We start from the raw sequence: 15,121 nt of genomic DNA, 5'->3' as shown, positions 1-15,121 counted from the left end.
CACTACTGAAACATTAAGCTTATTCGCAAAGCTAACAGTTTATATCTTTGTTATAGAATACAACAAAAACGACATGGGAGAGTGAAAACATGGACTCGGCATGTAGATATTTTTGAGAAGGATTTTATTTTTGTACCCCTTAATGAAGCGTAAGTAAGAATTTTGTGTAAAAGTGATAGCGTTTTGAAAACATGTTTAATGAGGTGAAGAACTCGTTTTTAAGACATCTTTCTTGGGCCTGGAGTTTGGCCTAGTGGTAGAGTGCTTGCCTGGCATGCACAAAGACCCAGGTTTGATTCCTCAGTACCACATACATAGAAAAACTGGAAGTGGTGCTGTGGCTCAAGTGGCCACAGGCCTTGAGTTCAAGCCCCATAATTCTAGCTACTCAGAAGATTGAGATTTAAGGATCTCAGTTCATAGCCAGTGTGGCAAGATAGTCCATGAGACTCTTATCTCCCATTAACCACCAGAAAAACCAGAAGTGGTGCTGTGGCTCCCATGTGATAGAGTGTTAGCCTTGAGCGAAAATGCTCAGGGACAATACCCAGGTCTTGAGTTCAGGACCCATGACCAACTAAAAAGAAGAAATAACGTTCATATTTTCTGAAGGAGGGAGATGATTGGTGTTTTATGACATAGTGTTGACCTCTGCTTACACAAATTGTAAAATAGCCTTACTTTGTCTCTGTTTTTAACATGGCTGCAGTATCTTTGAGATTGTATTTTGTGATTGTTCATGCTTATTAATAAACCTAGTGGTGCCAAGCTAACTTCTGGCTGTGCATGTGTGCTTCTTCCTCTTGCCTTTCCACTCTTCTCACTGTGAAAAACAAATTCCCTTTCAATGGCCATACTACTTGAAATTTTTTACCCTTCCCACAAGAAAAGTTATCTGTTCTTTATTAGACAAGTGATCTGTAATTTTGATTGGACTAAGGTTGTAGGTAGCATTGGTTATAGATAACTGTGAAGCACAAATTCTTCAATTCTATGTATATTTTAAAATCAGAGTGTGATAATAAAATTTAATTTCTTTGTTCTAATTATAAGGCTTCTTGAAATTTTGTTCATTATACACAGTAGCATGAGATCTACTTATCAGATGAAAGAGAGGAAAGCTATGATAAGAAATGAATTGCAGAAATTTCAAATAGAAATAAAGTTAGGGTTAGAAGTATGGTCTGATAGGGCCTGTGTCTGTTGATGGAAGTTAATGCCAGTGCTTCTAGTCATCTACATGAAAATTAGACTGTGAACAAACATTAAGGCCCAGTATACACTATTATAGATTTAAAAAAAAATAGCCAACAAATTACAAGATTCTGTTTTTCAAAAAAGGTAATATCACGAATACTGATATGTACTAAGTATGTTAATTGGGCTTCTTCTATATGTTATCATTTCCCCTGCTAATTTACTTAAAGTTAAGATCATAAATTATTTGGTAGAAACTGTTGTAGTAAATGCTTCAGAAAAGCATAACTCTGGGGATTTTTGTTTGTTTTTTTTCTTTTTTTAGATTACAAGTGGTCATCTGATTCAGCTTTGTCCTTTTAGGCAGGCAAACAAAAGGATTTTTCCTAATTTTTAAATGCAAGAAAATTCATGATTTATCTATATTGTAATAATTAAGAAACCCTACAAAATGTGCTAGTCTAAATTTTTTTTTTCCTCTCTTTTTGGTGCCCGTCTTGGGGCTTTGAACTCGGGGCCTGGGTGCTGTCTCTGAGCTTTTTTGTATTCAAGGCTAGTGCTCTACCACTTGAGCCACAGCTCTTTTTTTGGCCCGTTGGACTTAAATACCCGGGCTGACTTTGAACTATGATCCTTAATCTCAGCTTCCTGAGTAACTAGGATTATAGGAATGAGCCACCAGTAACCCAGCTTAGACTAGATTTTTGTAATATAGAATCTTACTCATATAAACAAGTGAGAACACTTACAAGCAACTAAAAATCATTGAACACTTAAAATCAGCATTGGTTAATTTGTTCACAAAGCCAATAAAAACATTTTAATTGACACTAATGGCCAAATACAAATTTTCTAGTAATATATTTAGTTTTTGTTTTTGTTTTTTTTACAGTGCACACTGGTTTTTGGCTGTTGTTTGTTTCCCTGGTTTGGAGAAACCAAAGTATGAACCTAATCCTCATTACCGTGAAGGTGTGACCATGCAGAAAAGTTCCACTGTGGAGGACAGTTGTGTTTCTTCTCCTTTGGCCAGTGAAATAGACAGTGGTTCACAAAATTCTCCTGCCAAGCCTGTAATTAAGAAGATGCTAAACAAAAAGCACTGCCTAGCCGTAACTGACTCAAGTGCTGGACAAGGAGAAAGTGACCCATGTTATCGGAGAACCATAGGCAGTGTGAAATGTACTGTGAAAAGAAAAAATCATACCACAAGTGAAAATGAAGAAGGGAATAAAGGAGGTACAAGCCAGAGCCTTGTTGATAGGTCTCAAAGTGAGAATGGCCTACAGGATGAGTGCTTAAGTTCGGTGCATCATCCAGGTACGTACCTACATGTGTTGAAAGAATTCAGATAGGACTTTTAAAAGGATCATGCCAGCTTCTTGTTGTCAGGCATTTTGAGGTAGAATTTGCATAACGTGACTCTTGCTCATTTTATGTGGTTGCATTCTCTAATTGCATACAGTCATGCTGTCACTACTACAGGGGCGAATTAACTTTTTATCACTATAAGGAGGCCCTGGTGCAGTCACTTTCATCCCTCATTCCTAGGAGTAGTGTGTTGAAACTGTAGTAAAGGTGGAGCAGGGGCCAGGAGTTTGGCCTAGTGGTAGAGTGCTCGCTTAGCATGCATGAAGACCCCGGTTCGATTCCTCGGTAACACATACGGGGGGGGGGGGGAGCCGGAAGTGGTACTGAGGCTCAAGTGGTAGAACTCTAGCCTTGAGAAAGCCTGAGCTCAAGACCTAGGACTGGCAAAAAAAAAGGGGGGGGGGATTAGATTATCCCTGATCTGAAATTTGAAATGCTCTAAAATCTAGCACTTTTTGACCATCAACATTCAGTTGTAAAAAAAAGTCTATGCTCGTCAGGCATGGTGGCTCACGCCTGTAATCCTAGCTACACAGAAGGCTGAGATCTGAGGATCGTGGTTCAAAACCTGCCTAGGCACTAAAAATGTCCATGAGTTTCTTACCTCCAGTTAATCAGAAAATTGGAAGTGGCTCTGTGGCTCAAAAGGTAGGGTGGTAGCCTTGAGCTGAAGAGCTCAGGGACAGCACCTAGGCCCAGAGTTTTAAGTCCCACAACCAAAAAAAGTCTATACCTGATCTCATATGTTATACAGAAATACAAAATCAAAGCACAGATGCATTAAAAATCTTGTATAAAATTATTCTCAGACTGTGCATAAAAATCATCTATGATAATTCACTGATTCAGGATAAATTAGTTTTGTAGTCTTTGCTCTATAAGTTAAACAGATTTCAAACGGCTAGAAGTAGAAATTAAAACATTCTTTTTGGGTCACTTATAGTATAGCTTAGTCATTCATTCTGCACATTGCTATATTGTGTTCCTGTGAAAAGAGGACAGCTGCCTTTTTTAAGTTGGTTTTCATTCCCTTGGATCAGTTTCATATATTTAGTCCATTATAAAAATATTTTATCCAGTTTGGATAAAAACATTTTATCCAGTCTCTTGTCTAGTTTATTCTCCAATCCACGGCTCTATACCATGATATGAACACTGCACAGTGTAGAGATGTATCAAAAGCATTCAGTGAGCTGGGAGCCCATTGCTCATACTTGGCTGATTTCTGAGGATTATGGTTTTGAAGCCAGCCCAGGCAGGGAAGTTCTTGAGACTCTTTATTTCCAATGAACTACCAAAAAAGCTGGAAGTAAAGGTGTGGCTCAAGTGGTAGAGCACTGGCCTTGAGGAAAAGAAGCTCTGGAATTGTGCTTAAGCCCTGGGACTAGCCCTCTCTCCCACCCACCCCCCAAAAAAGGCCAGAATACATCTCTGCTACAAAAATGTTTCTTTGGTGGTAGTTCTGTATGCGGGGGGCTTGAACTCTGGGACTGGCTGAGCTCTTCAGCTCAAGGCTACTGCCCTTCCCCTTGAGCCACTGGGCCACTTTTGGTTTTCTGGTGATTAATTGGAGATAAAGAGTCTCACAGATTTTCTTGTGCGTGGGCTGGCTTTGAACCAAGTTGCTCAGATCTCAGCCTCCTGAGTACCATGCCCGGCTAGCAGTTTTATATAGTCCAATGTGACTTCAAATAAGAAGTGAATTAAAAATTAAAGTGTGGGCCAGGGGTCCAGGCTCAGGAGTAGGGTGGGAGCCTTGAGCAGAAGGGCTCAGGGACAGCACCCAGGGCTAAAAGTTGAAGCCCCTCTACCCACGAAAAATTAATTAATTGTGGGCCTTAAATCAATGGGACAAAATTTGGAGCTTTAAATACACAAAATTCCAAAGACTCTTAGCGTCCTATCCTACAAGTTAATGTTTTGGTTGAGTCACTAGCTAGTTACTCTTGAGGAAATAGTCTCAGAATTCCAGTGGATAATCAGTTGGATGTACATTGTGTTATTATCTCTTTGTCCTCTTTACAGTATTTGTCTTTTGGTTATGGCCTCTGCAGTTATATTTGTCTAGCTTTTAGGATGAGTGTAGCTATGTAAATTGATAGTATTTGACAAAACAACTTATCACTTTGGTTTGTGGTAACACTTATTAATACTCTCTATTTTTCTTAATGATTACTTTAATCCAGTGTTGCTAATTCCTGCGATTTGAAAAGCAGTGCTCCGAACTGTTTTTCTCTGTTTTTCATTAGTGAAAACCTTAGGCTAACATCACATGCTTCCTGAGAGCCCACATGTCCAAAAGTTCATGGAGTAAGCATGCAGCACAGCTAAGCCTTCACCCTCCACATCTGAGGAGTGCGTAGCAGTCTGGGTTGTGTGCACAATAATGGCGTATTGAAGGGATAGGAAACATTTGTAAATATGCTGTGATTTCATTAATATCCCTGCAGTTGAACATAGATCCCTTTATTAAAGTTGGCGGGCTATGAATGCTGTATTTTACACAGTTTTAACATAATTTCATCTGTGAAATAGTTACTAGTGTTTAACCACTAGTAACAGATAACATGCTATATAGTAAGCAAGAATTATATCTTATTTTAGAGATTAGATTTTTAAGGTCAGATAATAAGGAAACCCAATATAGATTATTATTTTACATTTTTCAGGTGGTACCGTGTTGACTTAAGGCACATGGAAACAGTGTGTTTGTGAAGTTTAAAGGAAAACTGCGTGAGGTTTAGAATTCATGCTGCATCTTTAGATGGTCTCCTTATGAGAACCTCATGGTAGCTCACACTGTTTAATTGTTCCTTTACAGTTTACTCCAGATCATTTGATTTTTTGAGAGAGATATATATGGTGGGAATTTACTATGCCATTTTAATTATTTCTCTTATTTTTAAATGCATATGTAGTTCAAGTGAAGTAGATGTATGTCAGCAGTCTATACAGATAGAAATGATTTGCTCTTAGAAATAGTCGGTTTGTAAGTGATATCTTCCTAATTAATTGTATATGTATATGTGCCGATGTTTTAAACAAAAATACAAAAATTTTAAATTACTAGAGGAGGTTATTCTGTGACAAAGATTTACCACTGTGTTTTCGGATTTTTTTTTTAATTATTGTTTTTATTTGAGGGGGACAGTACTGGGATTTGAATTCCGGGTCCTTGTGCTTTCTAGTAAACAAGGTTCTGCCATTTGAGCCATGGCTCTAAGCCCTTTTTGCTTTAGGTTATTTTATAGGAAGAGTCTTGCTTTAGCTTATAAAAGTACATTCATGGTTTTCAAAGTTTGAAATGGCAAATACATTATTATACAGGTGTGAATTCCATTATTGAAGACCTTGACTCAGTTCCTGTGTAAATCTCCTTAGAGTTTCTTCTCTGAAGACTCATTTAGCAAAAGAATTACTTTTAACAACTTAGATTTTTAGAATGAACCTTTAAAAGTAACCATTTCAACTTATTTTCCTACAAAACATTTACTTTTCTGATACCAATACCTAGAATTGTGTGGTTTTATTGAAAAATTGGTGTAATTAAGACAAGCTTGGAATATTAACAAGCAGAATTGGGGAAATTTTGTCCATAAATATATCCTAATATGATAGTAACTGTATATCACATTTAAATTTGGACTTTTTATTTACTTTTTGTCATTTTTCATCTTTTAATGGATAATTTTCTGTATTTCACAATTTTAGTTTTAAATTTTTTTTTTTTTGCCAGTTCTGGGCTTGAGCTCAGGGCCTGAGCACTGTCCTTGGACTTTCTCAAGGCTAGAGCTCTACCACTTGAGCCTCAGCACCACTTCTGGCTTTTTTTCTATGTATGTGGTACCAAGGAATCGAACCCCGGTCTTCGTGCATGCTAGGCAAGCACTCTACCACTAGGCCAAACTCCCGGCCACAATTTTAGTTTTAAAATACTATACTATTGGCCGGGAATTTGGCCTAGTGGTTAAAGTGCTTGCCTAGAAGACACGGGTTCGATTCCTTGGTACCACATATATAGAAAAACCCGGAAGTGGTGCTGAGGCTCAAGTGGTAGAGCTCTAGCCTTGAGAAAGTCTAAGGACAGTGCTCAGGCCCTGAACTCAAGCCCAGGACTGGCAAAAAAAAAAAAAATACTATACTATTTTGTATCCTATAGTTGCCGTTCCTGTTATTCAGGCATTTGTATTTTTCAGATTACTGTAGCTCCTCCCATTAAATCTGAGCCAGGTGCCAGTGACCCACAGTTCTAATCCTAGCTGAGGAGGCTGAAGTCCTGGGATCACAGTTCAAAGCCAGCTCAGGCAGGAAAGTCAAGAGTCTTATCTCTAACCACCAGAAAGCCAAAAGTAGTAGGGCTATAGTTTCTAAGTACTGAGTGTTGCCTTGGGCAGAAACACTCAGTGATAGCTCCCTGGACTGTATTCCACCTCCCCCCCCCAAAAAAAAATAAAAATAAAAAAGATGTGGTGTATCTACTATGCACACAGTGTACATGCACACACGCATCACACGTGCACATGCGCACATATATTTCAGAATATTTCATATAAGTATATTTAAATGTGTCATGAAAATGAGAACCTTTAAATTTTAATGAGTTTCAGAGCTGAGAGTAGAAACATTTCTATAATTAGCATGTTTTTATTAAAACTGACTTTATATTTGGGATATTACATGGTAAAGCAGATTTAACTACTGTACAGTATGTTTGTTGCTAGCATAGGATAAATTTCAACATTACATTATATTCTTTGAATTATAGGGATAGCCTTTTTATTATATAATATTTCTTATTAATCCAGATGGCTTAAGCACAATCAGGCTAAACTATGGTGACCAGTCATCTGAAGGAGCCAAAATGCTGGAAGATGGACTTATTGACTTCTCAGAGGATCAGGACAACCAGGTAGAGCCCAATATTTACAGAAGTTCATGTTAACGAGTGAGGTTGGCTCACGCTTATAACCCTAGCTAATCAGGAGGCTGAGATCTGAGGATTGTGGTTCAAAGCCAGCCCAGGCCCTAAAGTCAGTGAGACTCTTTATCTCCAATTAACTACCAGAAAACTACAAATAGCACTGTGGTTCAAGGGATAGGGTGGTAACCTTGAGCTGAAGAGCTCAGGCCCAGAGTTCACAACTGATAAAAAAAGTTCTCAAGTTTCTCTTGAGAATGTATTAAGCTACACCTTTGACAATAGCTCAGATATAGATCCTAGATGGGAGTAGAATCTCACAACTCACATTTGGATTTCAAGGTAGAAGTTCCCAGGATTAGTATATTCGTATGTCTTTTGTTTTTTTGTTTGTTTGTTTTGCTGTTATGAATGGGCTGAATTCTATCATTACCTCAGGATGTTTTCATAGAAAATTCTTTTCTCCCTGGGACTGTCCAGCTTGGTGGTAGAGTGCTTGCCTGGTATGTGCACAGCCCTGGAGCCACCACCATGCCTGCGTCCTCTACCAGAATAACCATGGGCATCCTGTGCCTTTGATCTGACTTGACATTCAAGAAGCAAATGGCTGCATTCTCAACTCTGTAGTACACAAGCACAGGAAATATTTTTGAAAATAAATTTTGTAGCTTCAGTTAAAAGGCACTTTTTTTCAGAAGAAAGATCCTACAACATACTATTTTCTTAATTTTCTGACTTTTTTTTAGTTGTGTTAAACATCCAAGTTTACCTAATAGAGAAAGTGACTTCATTTTCTCCAATACCATCGTGGGAACAATAGAACTTTCCCCCCCCCCCCCCGGGAGAAGGGGGGGGGAATAGAGGAGGAGTTGGTCTTGGCTTTGCACTGTATTGCTATGAAGCATTGCTGTTTTTTTTTTCCTTTGGTTTTTAGAGGTTGAGTATTCCTAACCTAATTCCCAAAGTAACCCTCAAAAATTTGCTGTGAATTTTGAATATTCAGACTAAGAATGCTTATGTGGTAATATCTGTGCATGTATTTTAGAATTCAGAAAACTTTGAAATCTGAAATGTTTCTGGGCGTATAGTACTTACCTGTTAATGTAATCTAATGATTCCTACTATTGATTATTGCAATCTAAAATTTCTAGAATTTTTCTCACAGAAAAACCCAAGAAAAGCCTGGTTCACTTTATATTCAAGACAATCTACAGAGAAAGATACATCCTTAAAGCCATTTTCTCTCAAATGAAGTAAATATGTAGTTTTGTTTTTTAAAAACGTTTCCAGGGGGGACTGGGAGTGTGGCCTAGTGGTAGAGTGCTTGCCTAGCATTCATGAAGACCTGGGTTCAATTCCTCAGCACCACAAACAGAAAAAACTAGAAGTAGTACTGTGGCTCAAGTGGCAGTGCTCAGGCCCTGAGTTCAAGCCCCAGACTGGCAAACAAAAAAAAAGTTTCCAAATCCTTTAAAATGTTTGTAGTGTGAACATTTATGTAAGAAATAAATATTATTTATATCTCCTTGTGAAATAAATTTATGATTCTTTAGAGATTTATTCTATATGAGTAAATTTCTGATTGTTTTCACTAAAATGTCAGTGTTGTAATTAGATAACTGAAATAGTGTAACATAATGAAGTTAGTGTTTGATTACCTACATTTTCACTATAATCGGTACAAGGAATTTTCTTCTCCTTGATGCTATTACATTTGGTTATTGGTTATTTACATAACAATTTTCTAATATAATGGTGAACTGTTTTTATAGGATGATAGTAGCGATGATGGTTTCCTGGCTGATGACAACTGCAATTCAGAAATAGGGCAGTGGCACTTAAAGCCTACTCTATGTAAACAGTAAGTATTCGTTCTGTGTGGGGTTTTTTGGGTTTTTTTTTCATACATTTTTATTGTAATTATTAAAGGGTTACATTATATTCACCAGATAGAAGATGCATTACTTCTTTCCGTGTCATGGTTTTTTTTTTTTTTTTGCCAGTCCTGGACTTGGGCTCAGGGCCTGTCAGCACTGTCGTTGGACTTTCTAAAGGCTAGCACTGTACCACTTGAGCCTCAGCACCACTTCCAAGTTTTTTCTATGAATGTGGTACTGAGGAATCGAACCCAGGTCTTCGTGCATGCTAGGCCAAACTCCTGGCCTTGTTCTGTGCTTTATAAGCCATATGATCATTTTCATTTAAGTACACTCAGAATAAAATGTGACTGGGAAGTTTTTATAATAAATCTTCGGGAGAACTCGCAGTTGTAATCACAATCTTTGAGGAAAGGTGAGATGCTCTCAAGGAGCAGTACATTTATTTAGCTTTCCCTTTGTTTGTGTTATATATTATTGTGATCCACCACACACTGTATGTCACAAAAGAACATGGACTTGGGGCTTGTTCCCTAGCTAGTCTAAGAGGACTTAGTGCTGAGGAACCGGTTCAGTTATTGCACCAGGATAAATTGTTGTTGGTTTTCAAAAGTACATGCACACTCTCAAAACTTCTTAGATGATAAACTGTTACCTATATGGAGGCTAATTTCCTTTTATTTGTAGAAAATGTTGACAGAAACTCAAGAGACTTTGAATGGCAAGCCTCATTTATATAAGAAAATGTAGAGGCCTATGGTAGTTAATAATTTGTTCCAGAGTTGGGGATGTGACTTGACGGTAGAATGTGCTTAGTGTGCGCCAGGGTTTCTCAGCAGGAAGCTGGGGCAGAGAGAAGCACATGTTCCAAATCCATACAATTTTTTGGCCAGTCCTGGGGCTTGAACTTAGGGCCTGAGCATTCTCCTTGGGCTTTCTCAAGGCTAGAGCTCTACCACTTGAACCACAGCTCCACTTCTGGCCTTTTTTCTATGTATGTGGTACCAAGGAATGGAACCCAGGTCTTCGTGCATGCTAGGCAAGTACTAGGCCACTAGGCCAAACTCCTGGACTTGATTTTCTTAAATTTAGTGCCTCCCCTCCTGAAACAAATATGGGTGGTTTTGAATGTTTTAAATCTTACTGTATTATTTCAATCTGTTCATGCTCTGTAACATAAAGTCTACAACTTTTGTTCCTTTTTTTCCCTACAGACCTTGTATCTTACTTATGGACTCACTTAGAGGCCCTTCTCGGTCAAATGTTGTCAAAATTCTAAGAGAGTAAGTTTAAAATCGCACCCTGTCGTGTTTTGTATTTCAGTCAAAGCATGGGGCAACATGTGCATTTATATGTATGTATATGCTTATTACATATGCATTATTGTAGGTATTTAGAAGTGGAATGGGAAGTTAAAAAAGGAAGTAAAAGAAGCTTTTCCAAAGATGTTATGAAAGGTTCTAATCCAAAAGTTCCACAGCAAAACAACTTCAGTGATTGTGGTGTGTACATCTTGCAATATGTAGAGAGCTTTTTTGAGGTGAGTTTCAATTTGTTGTATTTCATATAATACTGTGTTTGACTTTATTTTCATGTAGTAGACATAATGAGCACAGACTTTGTAGGGTTTGGAGAGTAAATTCTTTTTAATTTTTCATTAGAGATTGCAATTCCATATGTAAAGGAATGAGTACAATGCTTTTTGACCAATGTCACCTCTTCCTATTGTATTTCAAAAATTATTCTAGGAAGCAACCAAATTATCCAAATTGGAGAGCTTTGAAGAAAAAATACCTACTCTGTTTATTGGGCTGAAGACATGGTTCAAATGATAAAGTACCTAACATATACAAGACAGTTCCACCTCCATCACCAACAAAACTAAACAAAAAATACTGCCAGGGATTGTTGGCTCATGTCTGTAATTGTAGCTATTCAGGAGGCTGAGATCTAAGGATCTCAGTTCAAAGTAAGCCCAAACAGGAAAGTCCCTCAGACTCAGATTTCCAATTAATCACCAAAAAACCGGAAGTAGAGATAGGACTCAAGAGGTGGAACACTGGCCCTGAGCAAAAAAAAAGCTCAGGTACCACAGCCAGCCCCTGAATTCAATCCCCAGGACTGGCATGGAAAAAAGACTCTGGCATCATCATGACCCTTGCATTAGAGTATCTTTATAGTTAACTACTTCATCTCTCACTTGCTTCAAATGTGTGCATTATCCCTGCTGCTGCTCTGCAAGTGCTCTAGCAGCAGTACTGCTACCAGTTTCTTTGGGGTGCCTATCCCACAGCCTCTTTGTGTTCAAGGCTAGCATTCCATCACTTACACTACAGAGCCACTTCTGGTGTTTTTCTGAGTAGTTTATTGGAGATAAAAGTTTTATGCCCTGGCTGGCAGATCTCAGCTCTCTGAACAGCTAGGTTTACAGGCATGAGCCACCAGTTTGCTACTCCAGTTTCCTATGGTGCTACTTTCCTGCTGTACCTCTTACGGGGGCTACTTGCTGCTGTTAGGAAGACAGTCCTTCATGTGGTCTTTCCATGCTTGTGTAAATCAGCATTTATTAAAGCTTGTTGCCTTATTTTTTCTCCATTTAGCATATATCATCCAGCTGGAAGCCTCTGATTCTTTTCTTGTCTCTGTTGCTTCTGTTATCCTTAGCTGGCTACCATGTGCACATTCTCCAGGGAGAGCGTCGTAGAGAGCAGATCCAGATATTTCTTCCCATACTGCCTGCCCTATGTTCCTATTGGTCTTTGTCACATCCATTGTTTTAGCTGTTGAATTACCTTCCCATCCGGACCCTTAACAAACCTTTCATTGGTTGGCTGATTTCTTATGCCCAAACTGGGGCTTGAACTCCGAGCCTCATAGTCTCACCTAGCTTTTTTATCTCTAAGCAGGCAATCTACTGCTTGATCCATGGCTCCAATAAAGAGCCAAGACAGTAAATACTTTAGGGTCTTTAGCCATATGGCTTGTACTGCTACTCTCAGCTGTACTATTATAAAAATAATTATAGACCACATGTGAGTTAGTGTGTATTCCAATAAAACTTTATTACAAAGGCAGATTTTGGCTTGGCTATAGGTTGCCAACCCTAAATGGAGAGCATAGCACTAATCTACAAGCAGAAACTATCCTGTCTTTGCAGTACGTAGCACAGTGTTTGGTATGCAAAATGTTCATTTTGAACTCTGAAGTATCTTTGGTGGAAACTAAGACCTTAAGGTTTCATATATACACACATGATTTTTCTAATAGGTGTGTACTGTCTTTATTTTCAGAATCCAATTCTTAATTTTGAACTACCTATGAACTTGGTGAACTGGTTTCCTCCCCCAAGAATGAGAACAAAGAGAGAAGAAATTCGAAATATAATTCTGAAGCTTCAGGAAGCTCAGAGCCAAGAGAAGCCACTGCACAAGGACACATGCTCAGAAGCGGGCCCGGGCGGGGTCGTGGGGCCAAGTGGCGGCCGTGGCTTGCACTGACCCTGGCGTCTCAGTGACTTCCAACTCTGGCTCCAGACAGTAAAGAACTGAAGTGATTTGCAAATGTTAATGCTTGTATAAATGTCATATAATTAATTTTCAAAGGAATATGTATTAAGTAAAGTCTGTAAATATGTTAATGAGGCCAATTTTCCAGCATTTATAATTATTTTTTTCACTTGTTAGGAAGCTTTTGTTATGTATTTTCTGTTAATAGTACTTAAAACTACAACTTCTAAACACATAATAAAAAGAAACTATTTATAGGAAAAATATTAATTTGATATTCTTTAGTGAACTTGTATATACAATTCTTCAATGAGTTATGATTTATTTCATGGTAGTAGTCATTGACCTATGATAATCCTTTAGAGATCTTCTACATATTTTCTAAAAATATCTAAAAATGTGAAAATGAAATTAAACCTAAGGCATTTTGAACTAAAAAGGCATCTTTATATCCTTAAAGAGGCGGTAAAAAAAAAAGCTTTTGGATTTATACATGTGTTCAGAGAACCCCAAAATGTAAATATTAATGAATTTACACAAATACTTAAGAAACCATATTAAGAGCAATTTGAAGAAATCTACCCTAAATTAATTCTACTTTCATTGTTGGCAACTGTTTGAAGACATTGAAGACTCAGGTTAAAACTGTTTGATAATTACAGCTGGACTTTCACATATCCAATGTTACCTTGTGTGCAGCACACAGTATGCTGCAATCTGTGGATATATATGACAAACATTTTTAATCTGTGTAAACACAGGCTTTAAATAGGAATTTCTATTTTTTGTAATCTCTCTTTTGCTATTTTTTCATTGATCATTTGTTCTTGTTATTTTGATAAACATCTTTTTGCTTTGAGTTTTTTGTGCAAATTATTTTTACACAAAGTACTGTCTTGAATCACATAACACAGCAGAAATAATTCACTTTGAATTTCCCTTTTAAAAATGCTAAAAAGTAAGATTGAGTGGTGATAGCTCAGTGGTAGAGTGCATGCCTAGAATACATGAGGCTAGGGGTTTGTATCCTAGTAAAGAAGATACTAACATGCAAAGTTTTTCATGACACATTTACAACTCACCTAGATGTCTTGCATATGTCTATACAATTATTTATTATTGAAAAAGGATGGTATACCTTTCTTTTAATCAAATTTGAAATGTGCATTTTATTTTTTGTGGAATAATTTTTCAATTCCCATGTAACAAAAATAGAATAAACAGACTTTTATTTATTTATTTATTTAGACCAGTCCTGACTTGAACTCGAGGCCTGAGCACTGTCCTTGGGCTTTTTCTATGTACCTCTTCCGGCTTTTTCTATGTATGTGGTACCCAGGAATCAAACCTAGGTCTTCGTGCCTGCTAGGCAAGCACTTTACCACTAGGCCAAACTCCCAAACAGGACTTTGTTCTCTTTATTTTTTTTTTTTTTAGTCGTTTTTAAAAAAATTTGTTTTTATCATCTGTGGGTATTTCTAATGACCATCTGGCATGGTGACCACTGATTAGATCCTTTTCTTGAATTTCATAAAATCCATGGGTATTTGGGTCATACTCAGTTGAGTATGTGGTTAACAAAAAAGGCCCATGGAAATCAGTAATTAAAATGTAAACTTCAGAAAGATCTCCATTGGTGGTATGGATTTTATGTTTTTTTGTTAATTTTGAACTATCGTAACATTCTTTAATTTCTGATTGGTCCTCTCTCCTCGCCCCACCCCCCACTTTTTTTTTTAATTTTACTAATACCTTAGAGCTGCTGCCAGACATGAAAAGCAAAAATTCATATAAAGTTAATGTAGCGAGATACTTTGGGATCTATATCAAGCTAAGGCAAATGAAAAATTTAAAAACAAAATACAAGTATCTGTAAGTAAAACTGGCATGCTTACATCTTAAGTGATGAGTTGTGCTGGCACTGAAAGAAGTATTTTAAGAGCCATGCATGCTAATCATTCCAGTGGCTTAGGAGCCATGAGCCTGACTGAGCCTGGAAATTCAAGGACAGCCTGCCTGGGCATCAAAAACCAAACAAAAATTGTTCTAAAATGATTTCTTGTTTTTCTTTTAATTTCTGGTTACATTTTATTCTCTTCATTTTTGATACTAAAATTACAACTTGTCCCTTGGGCCAACATGTCAATATTTTTTTATTTCTACATGAGATATAGATTGATGCACATCAACTTCCTAGGAGAGAAAACAGAGCTATTTGATAGTATTTGTCCCACCCTATGTGAACTTTTATT

General features: G+C 37.5%; 1 protein-coding gene across 1 annotated transcript in view; it reads left to right on the top strand.

Annotated features, from left to right (window-relative positions):
* Senp6 (SUMO specific peptidase 6) overlaps positions 1-13,728 on the top strand; it is a 92,539-nt gene extending 78,811 nt beyond the window's left edge. The window contains exons 18-24 of the mRNA XM_090338540.1: positions 57-149; positions 2,090-2,517; positions 7,374-7,477; positions 9,259-9,347; positions 10,578-10,646; positions 10,753-10,903; positions 12,654-13,728. Coding sequence (XP_090194666.1) covers positions 57-149; positions 2,090-2,517; positions 7,374-7,477; positions 9,259-9,347; positions 10,578-10,646; positions 10,753-10,903; positions 12,654-12,860 — 1,141 coding nt within the window. The 3' untranslated portion in view covers positions 12,861-13,728. The remainder of the gene's footprint in view (positions 1-56; positions 150-2,089; positions 2,518-7,373; positions 7,478-9,258; positions 9,348-10,577; positions 10,647-10,752; positions 10,904-12,653) is intronic.
* Positions 13,729-15,121: the final 1,393 nt, after the last annotated feature.

This window comes from Megascapheus bottae, chromosome 8 (assembly GCF_031878675.1).
Source record: "Megascapheus bottae isolate mThoBot1 chromosome 8, mThoBot2.hap1, whole genome shotgun sequence".
NCBI classification, from domain to species: Eukaryota; Metazoa; Chordata; class Mammalia; order Rodentia; family Geomyidae; genus Megascapheus; species Megascapheus bottae.
Note: the sequence above shows the minus strand (reverse complement) of the source record. Positions and strands in the feature narration are given on the sequence as shown.